General features: G+C 41.7%; 1 protein-coding gene across 1 annotated transcript in view; it reads right to left on the bottom strand.

The window, feature by feature from the left end:
- Positions 1-21,379, bottom strand: part of COL22A1 (collagen type XXII alpha 1 chain) — a 229,239-nt gene that overhangs the window by 182,182 nt on the left and 25,678 nt on the right. Inside the window, exons 2-3 of the mRNA XM_038129913.1 lie at positions 19,485-19,649; positions 14,790-15,356 (exon numbers count right to left, since the gene is read on the bottom strand). Of these exons, the coding sequence (XP_037985841.1) occupies positions 14,790-15,356; positions 19,485-19,581 (664 nt within the window). The 5' untranslated portion in view covers positions 19,582-19,649. The remainder of the gene's footprint in view (positions 1-14,789; positions 15,357-19,484; positions 19,650-21,379) is intronic.

Consider the following 21,379-nt stretch of genomic DNA (forward strand, 5'->3'; position numbering starts at 1 on the left):
AAAGCTTAGCCCAAGAGCAGGAGAACAGACAGGCAATGTTTTCTCTATAATGGCTTCAGCTGCTTTTTCATGGGTCCCACCAACCCTAGGAAAATCATCAAGATGTCAAAAAAAACTAACCCAAACCACCAAAAACCCAACAAAACTACAGAAATTACTATATAAGTATAGATTCATTGCAGATATATGTCTACACTCTCCACTTTCCCATTCCAAATTATATAATTAAACTTCTACTGATTTAATGAAAACTCAGTCTACACTATTCTGAAATTAGGACACTCACCTCCCCCCCTGGGAGCACAGATCCACCCAGGATGAATACCATGTTTATCCAGCCCTGTGGTTTCTGTTCCCTAGATTTTATTTGTGTTAACTGAGAGAAAATCACTCCATTCACTTGCAGTTATATATATGGATGTGTGTGCATACACACACATTTAAAAAAAAAGGTGGATACTATAAAAAGAACTGACTCCAGAAGAGAAGAAAATAAAAGATGTCTGTACTCCAAAACAGGCTTATTGAAAGGATGGATTGTGGGGCATGCTTGAGTCTATGGGAGTCGTGGAGTCCCTCATTCAGTGACCATTCTTCACCAGAAATCCACGATAAGATGTGCAGCCAGCCCCTTCCCCTTAGTGACTGATCAACCCTGCTCAGTTTGAACCCATATCCAGCCACAGGAGAAAAGTCACAAGCCCCTGGGACAAAACAGATGAAGGGGAAAGGGCCCTTGGTGCCTTCATTCCCCTGTGTTCTGGTGATAGCAGGTTATTTGGGAGCTTATTCTATAATGAGGGGTGGTGAGGGAAGAGAAAACACAGACAAAACAACCTCTGTGACTATGAACTTACTGACATCAATTTTCTTCCTCCCCTTGGCATTTCTCCCTCTCACTCCACCACAGTTACGGGTAGAAAACACTTTTCCTGAAAAGCCGTTCTTCTCCTGTGCATTTTGTGGTGAAGGGGAGACAATTATTGAGAAGAAAAAAAGGAAAGAACAGAAGATGAAAGGGTCAGCCTTGCACAATTACAGCCTCAAGTGCTCCTGCACCGTTGCTGAGCTGCACCAACACATCCTCAGCCTGGCCCCACGTTGGAGGTGCCTGGAAGGGAGCAGTGGAACACACATCAGCAGAAACACCATCCAAAAACCTGCAGGCCCAGGCCAGGTCCATCCTGAGAGCTGGGCTGTGCTGAACACAGAAAGAAGGTGTAGAGACACCCCCAACCCCACCCCTGCCCCCACAGGTAAAATCTCTGCATACAGCCAGCAGTGAGGAACCATCTGCTACGAATTTCTGCAGTTGTTTTGCATACCTTCCCTGCTGGAGGGATAGGATTTCTTCTAGGACTAAGAGTTGGATCTCAGTGACCCAATGTGCATCTTCATTATACTTGAGTGCATCAAACCTCTCATGGAAAATCCTCAGAAAACCCTTCCCACAAGGAAGGGATTTGCACCACGTGTAAATCTGTTCAGCCAAGGTTTTTTTTCTCAGGTCTTTTAGTGCCCTGCTGGGTAAGCTTAAGAAAACCATTAGATTCACTAGAAATAACTCAGAATGTATGCAAATAGCTGTAATAGCTGTACAAAGTCGTGACAAGTCAGTCTAATACTTTCTCAGATGTTTGGTTAATTAAACATTTATTATCTTGCACACTACTAGTTTATGGAAAATAATTAGCTGTGATATATTACTGAGCATAAATACAGAGGAGTGAAACTACTCTATGCTCCAAAATAGAAATTAATGCTTTAGTTATAAGACAAACTAAAAAATCTAAAAATCTAAAAAAAAAAAAAAAAAGGAAGCAACCTTCTCTAGGATCTGAACAAGGAACAATTTTCTTGACCCTGTGAGAGTGAGAGATATTTTTCAACATTTCAGTAGCACATAACACTTTATGTTCAAGGCATGTGCCCACAGAAATCAAAGTAAAAAACTGAGAGACTTTTCTTTATTACAGGCCCCCTAGAACAAATAAAAATATCGACCTCCAAAGCCAAATTACTTATAATCAACTCAAAAATAGTTTGCAGAGATGAATGTGGTGGGAGGGTGTAGCAACCCATCCACTAATTTCATTTATTTAGAGTTCCTATTCTGCTTTCTTGTGCTGTCAGCAAGCACACAGGACAGTATTTTTAACTAAATAATAGTATGCAAAAGGATTTATGATAAAAAAACCATCCCACCCACTGGGATAAACTCCTAATTATAGATGATAAAAATCCTTGATTCTGAGCCAGTCATACATTAAAGAGATTCCTGTGTACCATCTTACACTGTGTGAAGCCACAGTGTCTTACAGCTTGTAAAGCTGTGAGTACGTAAATACTCAGCTGGTGATAAATAAATTATAAATATAATATTAGCCCAGGAAATTAATTCTGCAGGATGTTATTAAGGTCACTACAAGAACAGTTTATCAGGCAGGTAAATTAGACAGGCATCTGCTTCTATGCTTGCTAATAGAAATCAGAACAGCCAGTGTAAATGATGTTGCATTTTTGAAAGATTTGCAGCTCTGTAAATGTTACACTTGTCCTTAAACAAGTTTGTTAAAAATCAACATGCATGATTCACTATTCCAGCACAGAGCTCTGATAGCTTGGAGGAATAGTTAGGAGATACATCCCTGAATAAACTAACGCAGTAAATTTTCCAGTACATTTTATTTTGTATTATACACTCACAATTCAAATATCTTATTCATTACAAGCAAGGATAATGATGATTTCCTTCTGTTTTAATGCTCTCTTGCCCTTTTCACTAGAGCCATGAGCTCCAATAAATCCACAGGTACAGAAGTAGGGTTATTTCTCTGGAGTGGGAATGGTGATTGCAGGTTGTCAATAAGCTTGACTGGGGAAGGAACATTATGGACAACTTCTGCCCTCTTGCAAAACTCCTGGGGCTGGACACTACCAAAATATTTAGGGAAATATGGTGTCAGGAACTGAAAAAAAAAAGACATACAGTTTCCAAGTCTAGACACCAAAGCGACCTTTCCAAAGCCCATGATCAATGTGCTGCACCAGAGAGCAGAGACTGTGTTTCAGGAATCTGTGACTCAAAGACTGCTCTGGATCCTTTTGGTCCCTGAGGGATTGCTAGTCCTGGGCACATCCCTTCTCTAACATGATCCTTGTATGTGTTATGTTTATATACAAGTCAAAATATTTGAGACAAGGCATGCTGTATTCCAGCAGACAAGCCCTGCTCAACAATAACAAAAACATCTCTGCATTTTCAATGCTGTGTTCAGTAGAAATGTAAAATATATCTCTATACCAGCCACTGTGAAAAAAAATTACCTCCATCCCAGCCAAAACCAGCACTCTACTGCAGAGGTGCCATTTACATGGACACTTCTGCAAAAGGCACTCAGAGTGAATTCTATGAAAATTTGAATAAATCATAAGTCATTGAATGGGTTGGTTTGGAAGGGACCTAAATGATCACTTAGTTCCAAACCTGCCATGGGCAGGGGCACCTTCTGCTACACCAAAGTCCTGGTCCATTGGCATTGTTCCAGTGCCTCACCACCTTCAGAGTATTTCTTCCCACTATGTAATCTGGATTTAATCTCTTTCAGTTTAAAGCCATTTCTGTTTGTTTTCTATCAGGTAATAATCTGATAAGAAATATTGTTTAATTACCATAACCCATAGTCAGAACTCCACTGGCTCAAAGTCAGCTTTTCAATGCCATTCATAGCAGGATGAATTTATCACAGCACTTCTTCCACTGGGTTTGTTCACCAGGTCCTCCAAGTGAATTTTTAGCTTGTCTCTATGGAAGACAACCAGGATGCACCACCAACATGGGTTTGGTTTACATTCAAGCTGGTCTGAGCTGGCATCCTTCCCATTTTGGTTCCAGTAAAATACAGTCTGGTTAGGGGTCTGACTTTGTCACAGTGAGAACTGGAAAGATCATTAAGCACGAGTGGATTCACGCTTCAATTAACAACAACAACAACAAAGCTATTAGCCACAAAGGTATCTTTCAATAATAGCAATTTAAAAAGCTGTCTCTGTTACTCTTAATTGTGTTGCAGTCATTATTTGTTTTTTAAAGTATTATCTCCTTGCTACAAATGAGTCAACAGACTGCAGCAGGTAATATCACAACACAGTTAATTTCAAGGACCAATTTATTACAAGATTTAGGCAGAAGCCAACCATGAGGAAGAGGGAACAGTTCTTCTCACAGGAGTAGTCCCTCAGGGATTAAATAAATTTGGCAGTACAATGTTTGACCCTAAACATATGGTAATACTTGGTAACAGCTCTCTAAACTGGCTTTGTCTCCTTCAACTGCACAAACCCTGCAGGATCAGGGAGCTGGGTGAGAATTGAAGCACATCCACCTCAGCTTGCAACACTGGCCTGAATATCCATCAGTAATACAAATTCCAGCAGACTGAATTTACTGGCATAAGGAAACAAGCATTATTGTGTTCCCAGAACATGGCAGGGAAAGGTTCAACTCTTTTGCTGTTGGCAAAAAAAAAAGAAGAATCGAAGAATCCAATGAGAAAGTTATATAAGCTCTCTCAAAAGTGAATGAAAAGAAAGAGGCACTCAGAGGTTGAATCATGTCACTTGTCTCAAACAGTCATCCTCAAAGAGGATGAAACATTCTCTTGAGATGTCTACTCCTTTCCACTGACTATCAAAAGAGCACAGAAAAATAATTTGCAGGCTACTGCAGTTAGATGATATGAATCCTACTGAAGATACCTGAATATAAAGATACAAAATTGTTTAATTCTATTCATGGTTTTCAGTTCTGATCCAACCTCAATATTCAGCTGAGAAACACCCTTTGATCTAAGCCATTAGAGTAATTTGCCACAAAGTTTTAGCACTACTGACTAAAATTCTGCTGCACCATCCCTCCCACCTGTGTCATGTTAGTATTGCAGCCTCTGACAGAGGTGTTGCATCTTCAGTGCCAAATCAGAGGCACTTTTACAGTAGATGTAGAACTAATATGTAGATAGAACTAATATTTGCTATCCACCTTGCTGTAAAACCCTGGAGGAACAAAGCACAGTGATTCCCATGGCAGTGTAGCCAAATGAAGTCTCACCTAGAGGTGGTGGATGAGGTTGACTGTGTGTAGTCTGCAGTAAAGATGTCCTGTATTTCATCCTCTCTAAAGCTTTAACATGTTATAGCTTTATCTACCTCACTGTAAAAAAAAGACTGATACTTCAGGATGAAAGGACACAGGTTTATTTTTCAGAGTTTATACATATAGAGACAAACATGTCTTATGCACATACCCAAACATATATGCATATATGTGCATTTTGTATATAAATTCCTTTGTTTCTTGGAGTACAGATGAAGTTATAGCCAAACTGACTAATCCATAAGGAAATTAATGGAGTTTAGGAATCCGATGTCCCATGACCCTGCTGTTCAACAGACAAGAACAGCAAGTGACAAAAATCACCTTATCCAATTGAGCTGCCTCTCTTGAAAGATACCTTCCCTACTCCTGGCCAGGATTAGCAGCAGTACTCACAGTTCCAAAAATATCCAGCATGCCAAAAAGCCTTTTATGCAGCATTTAGAACTATTCTTTGCCATTTTAAAGTACCTCAATACAGCAGGGCTTGCAACAATTTCTTAATTGCATTTTAAAGAACTTAATTAGTACTTTATCAAAAAAGCAGTTCTCCAAGGTGTCAGAGCACTCCCACTGCTTTTGTTTTGCATTATAAACAAGCTTACTGATTTGAAAAGAAATTTGGTATTTGGGTATAACTTGTAGGGAACTTGATGGGATTGAAGCACTAACCCTACAATTTACTAACAGAAACAGCCCACCAGTTAAACCACACTGCAGCTCTACTGAGCAAGAAATATTCTCAACAGACTGGTGCATTAGAATTCAATTCTGTTTGTTGGCTTGTTTTATTTAAAGAAAAAAGAAAAAAAGAAGTTGAAATTCAGTGGCATTTAGAAACTTCCACGGGAGAAAAGATGTACCACTTCACATTGCCAAAGGATAAGAAAGGAAATCATTCTATCACTTCAGTTTGAACTCTAGTAATAACATGAATCTCTCTGTTGCAGAGACACCATGCAAGGTTTCAAGGTTTACAGGTATCCCAGATCTGTTCAACCAATGCCCCCTCCCTGGCAGTGTTCAAGGCCAGGTTGGATGGAGTTCTGAGCAACCTGGTGTAGTGGGAGGTCCCTGTCCATGACAAGGGGATTGGAATGAGATGATCCCTTCCAACCCAGGCCATTCTATGATTTTATGATCTACCTACAGCTTCAAAATAGACCATTAACACTTAAATGCCCATCTTTGTTTTGATCGCAGAAATAAATAACAGAGGCTTCTAAAGACAGCCCAGCTGAACACAGAACTGGAAGCAATGGTTTCATCCCAGATCTTAAAAATTGGTGGTCCTGCCCATTTTGTTCCAGGTGTTGATGTGACAGCTTATCTAGCTTTGAACATGGTTTTGTGTTATAGTTTGTCTTACAGCTCTGTCCTGTCTGTGAAACTGTTTCCAAAATAATTTCAATTATCAGGTGATGCACTTGATTCAATGCCTTGAAAGGTCACAAATTTTCTAGTTAATCTGTTTGAAGAGAAAGCTGAGTTTTTGTGCCAAACTTTTTCCCAGGTGACACAGGCAGCCCATTGCCAGCAAACACTTCATCCTTCTATGAAATCCAGGACCTGCCATGGTACCTCCAAACCCTCATTAGGCGGAATCACAGGACCTGCAGCTCTCTTTGAAGTTACTCCTCACAAGAGTTTGAGGCTGGAATTTATGGAGCCAGGAGCAAAAGAAAAAACTCACCAGCCCTGAGAGACCAAGCTCACCGTTGCTATAGTGGGTTTACAGAACTATTCATTCTATATGAATCTTGGGCATTCAGGAAACCCACTGGGTTTTAGAAGTATAATATCTTATGATGGGACCTTTAATACATTGCATGGGCTTTGCATGCTCTGATATGGATTCAACCTTTTCTATAATTTTTCATAAATTTTACCAGGTCCATCAGGAGACCTGGGAATAAATCTCTATAGCACCACCAGATTTTCCCTATCCCAAAAAGAACTACATCCCCAAATCGAGGGAGAGCAGAGGAAATCTTTAATTTGCGGGTGCACCTAACCACAGCAGGCAATGGTCTATTCCATTTATAGATTGTGCTGGGAGTTACCATTAGATTTTGATGTGAATAGTCACATAAAGCATAAAAATCAACCACAGAGCAGGCTGAGAACACTAAGATTTTATGTAACTGGTGTCCTTTCAGTGTGAGGTCAGTTTAGGGGTTGTAAATGAAAGGCCTGACTGTACAAATCTGCTGAAATTTAAAGTATTTAAGATTTGTGAAGGCCACATGCCAAGGATTTTCTCCTCATTGCTTTGTTTTTCTTGGGCAGAAAAGCCTGTAACTAAACCTAAAGCCTCAGAGGTTTTTAAGTGCCTTGCCCTAGTCTCCTGCTGAGCATCTGGCCATCTTCAGAGGTTATTCTTTCTGCTGAGCATTCCTCAGCAGTCCCTCAGACAGAACACACCAAGCGACAGTGCTGCCCCAAGGACGAGCTGTCTCTTTTACCCCATCATTTGGACTCCACTGGAGCAGACAGAAAGCCTCCTTCTGGCTGCAGCTGGAGAAGTATTGGGCTCCACAGCTGAATATTGAAAGTGCTGAGCATCCACAGCTCCTGCAAAATCAATGTGGGCTGCAGACAGGGTTGAAAAACAAGCTACTTCCAGCATATAAGAATATGTTCCAGCTTTTTGCCTGTTCCTATTTCTGTATTTCTCCTTCACTTCTACATTATTTATAAATGGCTTCCATAGTCACCACATTCCCCCCTCCTTTTTTTTTTCCCTCCAAGCAGCACATTACTTTTTCATAGGGCTTTGAGACCCATGCTTTTCCTGATTGTCTCAATATTTCTTTCTAAATCTGGGACTTACTTTAATCTGAGTCTTTGTCTTTACAATTATTTTTACTGCACATCAAACATTGTCCAGAGAGCTTTCTTGTCTGAAATGCAAGAAAACCTATTAGAATTTAGGGGAGATGTTATCATCCAGCCATATTTTGTGATCTCAGACAAGATGTTGGCAGCCCAGAGATTCACTGTTTTACATAAAGTGATTGCCTGCGGTTTATGATGCTACTATTTGTCTGTAACTGCTGAAGAAAGAAGCTAGAGATAAGAAAGGCAAGTGCAAAAGGTTTAATTGATCTCATTTTATTATATTCCTATCTTCAGAGTCCCATATTAATATTCCAAGTGGTCTGTATGAAGTTGCAGGTATGGAACAGACTCCTTTTCTCACAAACTGCATCAAAGAAGAGAAGTAAAACCATTTTCTGTCACAGACTTATTTCTAAAACTCTCGATTTTGGATGACTTTTGGATTCATATCTTTTCTCCCTCAGCAAAAAGAAGAAATCAGGCCACAGATGCTGAAATACCCTCATCACCTGAAGGCAATGTCTAAGACATTGCTTTTTCCAACGTACAAGGGAATGAAAATAAATCAATAAATCACTCTCTGAAACTCTAACAGAGCTAACATCCATTCTGGAGTAGAAAAGCTACCCAAGTGCACAGAAATATCAAAGTGCTGCCTGGAGGCACTGACAGACAGTCTGTGTCTAAGTGAAGGTGGTGGCAGCTTGCTCATCCCTCCTACCAACAACCCCAGCAAGATGCTCCCAGCCAGACACAGCCTGTCTGAGGAGGAGAACTCTGCCACCCCTCTCTGAACCAACAGGAGCTGAGGCAGCAGTAAAACAGCAACAATTATGTGTACTGGAAAGCCTGTCTAAGGAAAATGGGACAGGATCCTGAAGAGATCCATCTGCAGTGGGATATTTTTGTTAAGCAAGATGTTTATTCAAGGCAAGCAAATTGTGCTGAAGCCTAGAAGTGGAGTTTGAATGAGAAAAACCCACCCAGAAATCTACTTTATGCCCAGCATAAACCAGAGCACGGGCTCAGATCTGCATTGGGAGCACATGAAGGATTTTTCAGTTTTCTGAAGTCCTTAACTGAAGTTCATCAAGCTGATATGAGCTAGCACTGCACCAAAGGACACAATCCAGGTCTTCTGCTCCTATTAGCTGCTCTCACCTTGTGCCAGTTCCTCCCTTGGGATGCCATGGTGAAATAAATCTGAGTAAAAACTAATCTGGGAAATGAAATAAAAATATTCATTGGCTTCCTGCTGTAGTTCATGGTGGGGCCACATAGATGCATCTGCTGGCAGATGGGAGAAGGAAGTTAGGAATAAGATTTTCTTTTTTAGAAGTGGTGCTGGTCATAAAACAGCACTGTGCAAATCTCAGAATAAACCTATTCATTTCAGAGTACTAAGCAAAATAAGAATTTATTTAGAATCATGGAATTGTTTAGGTTGGAAAAAGCCTTAAGAACATTGAGTCCAGCCATGAACCCAGCACTGCCAGGTCCACCAATAAACCATCCAAGTGTTGCACTTACACATCTTTTAAATACCTCCAGGGATGGTGACTCCACCACTTCCCTGGAGAGCCTCTTCCATTGCTGGACAATCCTTTCAGTGAAAAAATTTTTCTTGATATCCAGTCTAAGCCTTCCCTGGTGAAACTTGAGGCAGTTTCCTCTTGTCCTCTTGCTTGTTACCTGGGAGAAGAGACAAATCCCCACCTGGCTATGATGCCTTGGAATGGCTACCTAGAAAAGAGGCTAGACAGAGTTAGAAAATAAAGTAGATATTTATTAAAGGCCCTCAGTAGATACACCTTGGGCAGTGCAAAAGCCTCACAGAGACTACACCCAAGATGGACAATGGTCACGAGTTTTTCAGATAGATATAAATTTGGTCTATTAGCATATGACGGGTTAATTATCCAGTTACAGCTTCAGGTAATGAAGTCATATTCCCCCAGTTTGCTTCCCCCCAATTTTGTTTATGCTTTTTGGGGTCTGAGGCTGAGTCTGTCCTTGGCTGTCAGGCCTGAAGGGATTGTTTTGTCTGAACAAAATGTGAAGAGAGCTTACTAACACCCTAAATGGAGTTCAGTTATACACTAATGCAGTACAGGATCTGAAAAATATAAAACTTAAGGCATCATCCTTTCAGGGAGTTGTAGAGAACAATAAGATTCCAACTCAGCTGCTTTCCTCCAGGCTAAACACTTCCAGCTCCCTCAGCCACCACTCAAAGGACTCATGATAAAGATCCTTCACCAGCTTTGATGTCCTTCTTTGGACATGCAACATTTAAATGATGGGGAGATTACACAGTACCAGAACAGAGCTGTAGTTATGATCTGGGAGAACAATCACTTCTGCATGATCTGTGGAGAAAGTGAGAGACAACCAGCAGCCACAGCTCATCTGCAGAGTTCAAAGCTGCCTGCCAGACACCAGCTCTGGAACCATTTCTCTCTAAGCTGGTGATGACTGGACCAAATGGAAAATTAGATCTGAGAGTTTCAGACATTTGATTTGAAAATAAAAGGTTCTGTAAGAGAAAAAGAATATTTGAATATCTGTGCTGTGCTTCCAGGAGCGAAACTATACCAAACAGTCCCTCAACTAAATGGCAGAAGATCACCACTAAACAAACATTTTGTCACCTGACATCCATGAAAAGTCTTTTCTTTCTTTAGTTTCAAATAAAGGATAAATCAGTTGGAAATTCTGCCACAGACCTTTCATGCCTTCACAGGAAACTGCAATTAGCCAGCAAATGTGGTGATGAAAGGATGAGTGATCCTGTCGTCTGCACCATGAGTGATTGCTGGAAGACGGAGATGCTACAGAGCTTGAGAAGGGCACCAGGACAGCTGTGGGAGTGCAGCATCAAGAAGCAGCAGGGCATATCAGAGGTGACATCTGCTGGGTCACTGCCCAGCTGCAGCTTTTTAAAAAGCAGCAGTTGTCTGCTGAGCTTTTAACAGACTTCCAAAGCCATCTGAAAGCCGCTAGATTTTCAAGTGATGGTCAAATTCTTAGTACCTGCACTTAATCTGGACATCTTCTTAAGCAGCAAAATGTGGAATATACCCTTAGGTGTTGATATGTTCCAATATTTCAGTACTTTTGTGATATTTGACTGCACTGATAGTCTGTTAGGAAGTGTCAATCAAGAGATGGCAATTCAGATGCCTACCCTTTGTCATGGTCTCTGTTCAGGAGGTATTTTTAACACTAAAGGCCAAAAAGAAACTGCTTGCTGTTCTTCCATGAATATATCATGAACCTGGGCAAAGACAACCTCGAAAATAGACATTTCTGAAGCTTTCAGACTATCCTTTTGATGGATGTTCAGGGTGTTGCTTTGAAGGCTGGAAGCCCTTTATCATCAGTAACAGAATAGGGGTACATATGTCTTATATTTTATGCTCTTCATACACTACCCAAAGTCAACAAAGACATGTAAAAATAGAAATATATATGTTGTGAATCATCTGGACATGTGACTGCTTTTTTTATCTTGTCACAGACCTCACTAAATCAACAGAAATCAATGACAAACCATTGGTATCAACCCATTATTGAAACAATTCATCCTCATCTCCTTCTGTTTGCAAAGTATCTGAAATTCATGTGATGACAGTCCTTTGGTCTAGTATATTTTTAAATATTCCATAGCCGCCTGTTGTTATCCCTACAACATATAAGCAGGAACTGTATTTAGGAAACATGTAGCATCTCTGGAATTTTTAGCAGAATGTGTCTCTCCTGCTTTCCTGTGAAAGCATCACCCATTCTTGCCAGCCAACTATAGTCCAGAATGTAATGGAGATGTGTGGCAAAAATATCTCCCCCTGCCACAACGTCCTACTGAGCAGACATGGGGTTTTTTTTATTATTTTCTTATGCTATGCTTACTGCCACAAGATCAAATGGGAGCTAAAATGCTATTAATGCCCTCAATGACATCTTCTGAGCAATAAATTCAGTCAAATATAGAAAGATGGAATGACAGAGTCTAGGCCAGATGTCCAGGGAGACCTGAGACAAGCAATTCTGAACAGCTGCTGGCATGAAATCCAGCATTTGCAACACTTCACAACCCTTTACATTTCAGTAGCAGTACCAGGGCTGGAGGACTCATCAGTTGTCAGTACAAAAAAAAACTTCCTCCCATTCCCACCCTTTGATTCATGTGTCTCCCTGGAGCTTACACAGGATTATGTCTATTAAAACCAGAGCCTGGCTGTGGCAATATATGCTTTTGTCTCAGAATGTGCACAAAATAAACAGCAGCTTGGCATGAGCCCTGATCACGTTTTCCACCCACTCCAAGGTTTGTATGTTCATGTCTTATGCAGAGCTGTTATTAAAACCACTGAAAGTTAACTGCAGCAGCTGTTAAAAGTTTGATCTTCTAAACATGTTGAAGGCCTAGCCATCACAGTGAACTCCTTTCCTGTTCCTACTGCATTTACATGGAATTTAAAAGTGGTACATGCACAAGAAATCACTTGGTCCTGTTCTCCATCTCCATCCTCTCACCCCCCAAAACATTTCTACCTCACACATGCAGGTAACAAAAAAATTAACTGATCTCTAATAGAATATTTCTGCTGGAGGTGCTCTCATTACCTCATCCTCAGCAATATTTTCATGGTTTTTTTAGACCTGATCTATAGATCATGCCTCTTGAAAGCTTTCTGCATGCAAAGCAATAAATTAAATAAGTATGATAACACTGATTCTGCTAAAGAGCACCTTCCCTGTCTTAAATGCAGGAAGAAACATTTTAGGGAAGACTCTGAGATTGTGTATTAAAGGGTGAAAAGTTACAATGAAGGAGAAATTGCAGAGGTGAGAAGTGGGACAATGCGAGAGGAGTAGCCCTGCAGATACCAGTACAGAAGGAGGCCCAGGAGTGCTCCAGGTGCCAGAGCAGAGATTCCCCTGAAGCCCCTGCACAGCCCATGGAGAGGCAGCTGTGTCCCTGCAGCCCATGGGGGTCCATGGGGGAGCAGAGATCCGCCTGAAGCCTGAGGAGGGCCTCACACAGGCGCAGGGGGATGCCTGAAGGAGGCTGTGACTCAGCCCATGCTAGAGAAAATTCCTGGCAGGAGCTGTTAACACATGGAGGGAGAAGCTTATGCCAGAGCAGGGGAAGAGTGTGAGGAGTCCTGCCCCCAGGAGGAAGGAGCAGCAGAGATGTGTGCTGAACTGAGCACAGCCCCCATTTCTCACTAAGCTCACCAGTGCAGGTAGAAGCAAACACCTTGGAGAGGGACTGTCATCCAGGATGAAGGATGCTCCCAGTGATCCTTTGCAATCAAAGGAGAAGTGTTTTGCTGGCCTGTGTGGACAGAGGATGGGCTCAGAAAGCCACAGACAGATGGTCTTACACTCTGACAGGCAGGTAAAAGATTTTTTTGAGCAGGCAAAAAATGATATCCCAGGTACAAAGCAGAGTAAACACTTACTTTGGAAAAGGAAAGTAACAGAATTGCAAAGGAAAATCAGATTTTTGGTGTTCAGCACCTGCAACAGGAAGTTGTTTGAGTTGGTCAAGTGTGCCAATTGGAAGGGTTTACCATTTTCTACTAGAGCCCAGTTGTGTGTACGATTACATAAGATTTTCACAGAAAAAAAAAACCAAAAACAACAAGCTCTTTCAGTCTGCATAGCTTACAGTTATTATTCCCCATGATTTCCATTTGTATTTGGATGACACCCTCCATCACCCATTTATGTTTAGGCTAGAAAAGCAGGAACATCTTGATATTGCAGGTCAATATAATGTCAAGTAGACTCTGTCTGCTTGCACTGTCACTTTTTAAGGACCCTGCATAAGCCCAGAGCTTTTTTTTTACAAAGGGAGGTCACAGAAAGCAGTAACAGATCTTCACAACATCAGCTATGAGGCCTGTTCACAGTAATCACTACACACACTGCAAAAAGCAGAAAAACCAGGCAGCTTTCATGTAGTCACTAAGAACAGGAGAGTGATTTATCAGCGGTGGAAGAACAGGCTGTGTGATTGCTGTTCCTATTAAGTGCTGGGAGATACCAGCCACAATGCTATTCCCATCCTCTTCATCAAGGAGCTGGAAAATCAGGGTCATTTATGCAGCGCAAATCCCCCACTCTTTTTTCCATTAAAAGTCATTCAAAACACCACCAATGCTTATGCTGTTGGCAGCCAGAGCACTAGAGAACACCAGTTGTCAGTAGAGTTGAGATGCTGAAAGGCAGAAAAGCACAAACATCCCTTTGCTTCCTTAAGGATCATCCCCAGCAGCACCCAGAGCATTCTCTTCACAGTACAGTGCCAGAAAATAAGGGGGAAAAGGGTCCTGTACAAAGTAACCCAAAATCTGAGTCTAAATGAGATGTCACTATTCATATTCAGTAGTCCAAATTATTATGAAGTATTTGAACTACATAAGAGCCAAACGGGAATTCATGGTCTACTCTGGAAGTTGACCTATAGTTAATACTGACTTGCCAGAAAAACCCATCACATTTCCTGTAATGAAATCATAGAATCACAACATCAGAGAATACTTTGGGTTGGAAGGGACCTTAAAGATCACCTAATTCCAAATCCCTGCCATAAACAATACTCCACTAGATCAGGCTGCTCAAAGCTGCTCCCAACCTGGCCTTGAACAGTGATCTCTTACAAGAGTGTAACTGAGTAGGAAACACAAAAATAAAGAAGCACGAAAGAAAACAATCACAGCTTTTCATATCTATATGCTAACTGAACATATTCTAATTCTGCAGAAAGGAAACCTCTACTTACTCTCACAGAGACGCCTCCTCAGCTTCCCCCGAATTTTATCGATGGCGTTGTAATCAGAGACATGAAACACGTGAGCAGATTTGGGCTCTGAAGCAATCTCATCAAGTTCCTCTTTTAAGGCTTCTCCAACACCCACAGCAAAAATCCTAATACCAGCCTGATGGGCTGCAGTGGCTGGATCCAAGACAAAATCCTGGCTCCTTCCATCAGTCAAAAGGATAGCCACTTTTTTAACAGTTCGATCACTAAGTCTCCCACCAGCCTCTTTGGAAAAACTGTAGGTGGTGATGTACCTGAGAGCATCTCCAGTGTTTGTGTTACCCCCATAATACTGAATCTGTCGTGCAGCCTCTTTGATCTCCTCACGGGTTTTGTACTTTCCCAGGTCGAACTCTGTGGTTGGGCGATCGCTGTATCGCACCACCCCTACACGGGTTTTGTCTGGGCCAATCTCAAAGGTTTCCACCAAATTAGACACCCACTGACGAACTTTCTCAAAATCTTCTTTGCCAACACTGGAAGAGGCGTCCAAGAGGAAGACAAGGTCGTAGTGAACGCTCTTGCAACCTGCAAGAGAGGCAGAACACATTGTTAAGGGGAGATGAATGCAGACATACCAAATCTTCCCTTGACACAACTCCCTAGTGAGCAATTTGGAGGAGGCAGCAAATGCTCTCCCTATCCTGCAGAGGAAGAGCAGATTCCCAGCCCTTCTTCCTTGTGATTCACCTCATCAGTTTCAGGACATCTACAGAGCAGCACAGACTCGGCTTTGAAATGCAAACCCTTTCCCTTCCTTTGCTTCTAACTACTTCTGCTCAATCCTTCAGCTACACCCCTTGCATGTACACGAAGATATTTTTCTCTGACTTCACTGCAGTGCCTTTGTTCAGGGAATGCTCTGAAATGACCTGGACAAATCAAAAGCCCTGTCCTGACCTTGCCTATGCCAATCCTGACCCTGAGTAATGAAGCTTTCATGTCCCCTCTTGCATTAATGTTATGATTCATTTCTGCTTAGCTAGAAGCGGTTCTTCTGCCCAGCATGATATGTTGATGTAGCAGGTCTATACCAAGATTATTTCAAATTTGAAGCTTTCTGCCACTGCCTATTGACTAAAGGATGACTTACTGAATTTTGGAATGTGTTCCTCAACAACAAATGGCAGCTGCCTTGTGAGGGAAAAGTTCACTTGCCCCCACAATCATCCCTTTGCCTACCACCATGACATTTGCAATGTGAGGCCTGTCTAAGCCAAACCAAAAAGCTATTTTAATTGCAACTTGCTTGCCCTATATCAATCCAGACTGGTTGCATATTTGTCAGACACTCACCAAAAAAAAAAAAAAAAAAGTAGATCTCTCAAGAAATGTTTTTTAGCTGTTTCTGGATACATGCAAGTCAGGAAGCAGTAGGTCCGTAAGAGTGCCACTGATGCCTAAGAGTTATCAATATAATGCTCCAACTGGACAAAATACATATATATATATGCTTATATTTATTTAAACCAGTATTATAGACCATAGAGTTTTAGGACCGAAAGCTGCTCTACAAAGTCAGTTTGGTCACAGCTGCCAACCATTGCTTCTCCAGAAGTTCTTGTCTCACCTTGTCTCAAAAAGTACAACTGCACGTTTGACCAGTGGTAAAGTTACATATTTCCTATTGAATTCCAGCATTTAAACCTACAGGAAGGTCACAAAGTCTTCTCCCACACTCAGATTTGGACACAAATTAGCTCTGGCTCTTTTGCTCATCCCTGGGCTGTCACCCTGCCCAGAATGGAAGAATTCCACAACAGCCCATGGCTCCGGAAAGGAGAGAGTGGATAGCTCAGCTGCACAGAGAGGATTTGCCTTCAGAAAAGAGTAAAAGCCTTATAAAAGAATAGGTCAGTGCTCAAGGCATTGCATGATGACCATGAGAATGATTGGATGTACACCTTTGGATGTACACCTGGAGTGTGGCAGGTGATGAGTAATGAGCATCACCTGCTGCTGTGTTGACTTCTATAGCAGAGCACATCCCTGCTGCTGCAGGGCCTGTGGGAACAACCTCTGCACACGGGATTGGGATCACATTGGGACCAGCCCATCCACAGGGGATCTCTTTGGAAACAACCTGTTCTTGTGGTTTAACCCTAGGTGGCAATTAAGAACCACACAGCCCCTCACTCACTGCCTTCAGCAGGACTGGGGGGAAGAGAATTGGAAACGTGAAAGGTGAAAAAACTCATGGGTTGAGAGAAAAAGTTGAAATGAAATGAAATGAAATGAAATGAAATGAAATAATGAAGTTGTAATGAAAAGTAAAATAACAAAGATATATAAATAAAACCCAAGAAAGAGGAGTGATGCAAATGAAAACAGTTGCTCACCACTGACTAAGTCACAGTCCCCAGGCAGGAGTCTCCAGTCAAGTGTCTGCCCCACAGCTTTATTTCTGAGCATGATATGGTTTGGGATATCCCTTTGGTCAGTTGGGGGCAGATGTCCCAACTTTGTCCCCTCCCAATTTCTTGTGCTCCCCAGCCTCCTGGCTGGTGGGAGGAGGAATAAAAAAGGCCTTGGCTCAGTGTGAGCTCTGCTCAGCAGCAACAAAAACATCCCTGTGTCATCAACACTGTTTCCAGCACAAATCCAAAGCACAGCCCCAGAGCAGCTACTGTGAGGAAAATTAACTGTGTGCCAGCCAAAACCTCATGTGGGACTGTGTTCTGTGATGGCATTTTGTGAGTAAGGGAGTGCTTGTCTCTAACTCCAGAGCAAGAAAAGTCTGTCTGGGAGAACTCTCTCGAAGGCAATCTGAGAGTGGACGTGATGGTTTATACCATTTTATATTATGGCACGCAAGTTACATCTGTGTATATCAGCTGGGCTCTCAATTGTGGTTCTGCTTGATTTTTAAAGAATATAAAAGTAAAAATATTAACAGTAAAAGGTATGAAAGAAGCTTACACTTCCCCACCTTGCCTCCTTCCTAAATTCATTATTATATTAATCTACTCTGGCTGAAAGAATGTTAATTAGGTGAGACTAACTAGAGAGCAACACCCACAAGACCTTCCTGTTACTTATTTTAATGACTCTCAGCAGGTGAGACAACAGCAATTTCAAAACAGAACAGACAGAATGAATCCTGTCTGTGTTCAAGGGCAATGAGCCTTAAAACAAGGGGGAGTTAAGGTTTTAAAAGTAATGCCTATTTAAGGCAGTATTGCAGGGAGGAAAAGCTTTGTCTTTCAGGACTATTTTTTTTGGTGTTGGTGATTCTTTGCTTACAGACCTGGTGGCAGTGAGATGAAATGCTGCAGAAATCTTTTAGTAAATATTAATCTACATTTTCAGCACTCTAATGTCCATTGCTGGGCAAAATTGATTGTTTTCCAAGAATGCCATAATAGTACCTTTTACTGGCAGAAACAATTCCATTCATGTTAAGGGAATATGGGAGATAACTCATAGAAAGCAAAATTTCAGTTTTGTAATTGCAGAAATGCTCTCTGGGAGCATGATTCAAGGAGTTGTGTTCATCTACTCAGACACTGAACCAACTGTTTTGCAATATTTCCTTTAAAAATAGTTCACAAACAAGCCATAAGCCCAAATTATTTAAAGTAAGCACAGAATGAACATATAAATGGCTTCACTATATTCTGCCTGTGACAGGTCCAGAAGCAGGAAAAAAAAGTGAGATTTCACTTTGTTTGGTTACTAAGTATTTATTTCTGGTAAACTTCACCCAAAAAAAAACATAGATCACATAAGAAAGCTGTAAAGCAGCTATTCCTTAAACTAAAAATGTCTAAAAAATCCTTTCCTTTCTTATAAATTACCCAAGCCCACTGAAAGCAGCTTTCCTAGAAAAAGAGACAGAAAACCTCCATCTCAAAATGCCTTTGGACTCTTCTAAAAAAACCTGTGTCTGTCTACAACCATTTTTCATTTGAGGTGTGGCATCACTAATGTCAGATAACTCTTCTTGCTGCCACACAAAAACCGATGTGTCCTTGTCAAGGATCCCCATAAGAACAGTTCCTCAGCTACACCATCCTCTGATGCACTCAGTGGCATTTGGGGAAGAGTGTTCATGAGCCCAGGCCAAAAGCTGTGCCAGAGACCATGCTATTAATCAGACAGGAGAGAAACATAGACTCCTAGAGTCATTTAGGTTGGAAAAGACCTTGAAGATCATGAAGTTCAACTATTAGCCCAGCATTTTTAAGTCCATCACTAAACCATGTCCCTAAGCACCACATCAACGCATCCTTCAAATGTCTGGAATCAAGGGAGGGTATGAAGAATGCCCTGGCCCTGTTTAGCTCACGGGAAAGTCCCAGCCAGGCAGGAGATTCACCAGGTCTCATCTGACACCCACAGGAAGTGATGGAAGAAGTGTCTCCATCACTGCCAGCCAGTGTGGGGTAGATGGAGCACATCCAGAGGAAACTGTGCTGAGCTGCTCCTCTTGCTGTGGGTAGCTGAGCTAAACTTTCTAAGCCTGCAGCAGAACCAAAGACCCAGGTAAATCACACCCTTGACCCCTGAGCTTTCTCCTTCCCTAAGGTCTGTTTTACAGATTTCCAACAGTAAATGTCTTGGGTTCTTTATAGATTTCCTCCTGGAGCTGATGGCTTCCCAGCCATGGGAGAGCCCAGCAGCTCCGGGGCGCGAGGCAGCGAACGGAACGTGTACCTGCTCTCTGTGCCTCAGTTCTCTCCCCGCTGAGCACCAACGTGAGAAGAACCAAGAGATGGGGCACACGGCATCTTCCCGCCATGGATGTATCCATATCTCCTTTCTCACATCAGCTCCTCTTTTCTCCGGGGTGCGAAGCTTGCTAGAAATCCAACCCGCAGCCTGGAAAGGGAAATAAAGAGCAAGTGTTATCTCACAGCAACACAAACGGCAGTAATGATGCAAGTCATGAGAGCAACGTTTTGGAGAGTCGCCTCTTCTGCCTGTCATTTTACTTGACTAGACATAAACTGCTCAGACAAAGAGGCAGGAGTTCACCTACTTTTCAAAAGCTATACTCGTTCACTGGCTCTATTCACTGTGAAGCAGCTGAATGGAAACAGGAGAGAGATTACCAGATTATTATACTTTAATTGAGCCCACTGCCAACTACACAATCAGCGCACTGGAGTGGAAACCATTCCTGACCTGGCCCTCCCACGCATTCATCATTAGGAGATACACAACACAGAGCCCAGATACAAACCACTACAAATCACACACACAACCCGTTGCCACTTCACCCATCACTGCTTTCAGTTCTGGAGCTCCAAAAATGACAAATGCTAAAAATACACCACTGTTTTCATGTATGTATTTGTTGCCATCAGTCTTTCTCTGTAGGGGTAAACTCAGCAGTTTCAAAACATGTATTTCCACTATTTAACTTAAAGGTGTACAAAAGCTCAGGGATATCTTCAATATAAGGTCTTTGGTTTGGGTTGACTTGAGTGGAGTCACTGAAGTCAGAAGGTATTGTAAGAAGCCAGGCAAAGTGGCTGAGCTGTTAAAAGTTAAGCTGTGTTTTCTAACACTAGATCGACACTTAAAAAAAATCTGTTACTGCTCTTATTATTTTTTATTATATCATAAAGTCATTGCAGTTTGATCTACTGTTTGCACACCCAGAAGGTAGAAACCAGTTTCGACTCTGCAGCTCTCACTGCCTGAGGCATTATTTTCAAAAACTTTTTCCCATCTCCTGATTATTTCTTTTCTTCTTTAAGGATTCTAATGATTCCTTTGTCCATTTTCTTGGGGAAGTTCTGCCTGCTCCATCTTTTAACATGCACGTCTGCTTCTCAGTTGATAGCTGGGTAGAAGTCATGAAGGGGACACTGTCTGATGTAGTTCATTGCTGCAGAGTCAATTATGCCTTCTAGGGTATTTCTTTTCAAAGCAATAAGGTTCTGTGGGAATCACAGACAGGAAGAATGGTGGCGTCAGCATTTGTTCAAAACCCGTTTTGATCAGTCAGATGTTGGGCCTATCTCTACCATGTATCTCAGCATGTTGTGCTGGTTTAGGAAATTAAAAAGGGGAAAAAACTTTATGAAGTTGTCAAGATGTCGCTATAAATCCTTATCCCCACAAAAAATACAGGCTCTTTCCAAGAGATAAAAAACAGGTTATTTTCAGAAGTCTGTATCGTATGCAGACAAGGAGAAAAGCAATACATATAATAAACTCTTCACTGTAAATAAAATTTGGAAGTATCTGCCAGCAGTGGAACATAAATACAAGAAAGATTTAAAAAGAAAATCATATTTATTCATGTACCGACCGTAAATGCAAAGGACACAATCAGGTGCTGTAGTTTACACCTCAGCCAGACGATGTCCCTACCAGACAGTGAGGTGTTCAGGTTTGAGCCAGCTGGAAAAGGCTGCAGGGTAAAAAAGGCATGAAAATACCACTGTGCCCTACAGGAGTTAGAATTTCCTTCTAAATAAGCACGTTATTGAAATACCAATCAGGCAGCCGCCTGCAGAGGGATCAGGACAGGCATGACTTAAAATATCTGTGGGAGCCTTCAGCCCAAGGTTTCTGCTCTCCTGGATTTTTTTAGGAAA

Source organism: Motacilla alba, chromosome 2 (genome assembly GCF_015832195.1).
Source record: "Motacilla alba alba isolate MOTALB_02 chromosome 2, Motacilla_alba_V1.0_pri, whole genome shotgun sequence".
Taxonomy (NCBI): Eukaryota; Metazoa; Chordata; class Aves; order Passeriformes; family Motacillidae; genus Motacilla; species Motacilla alba.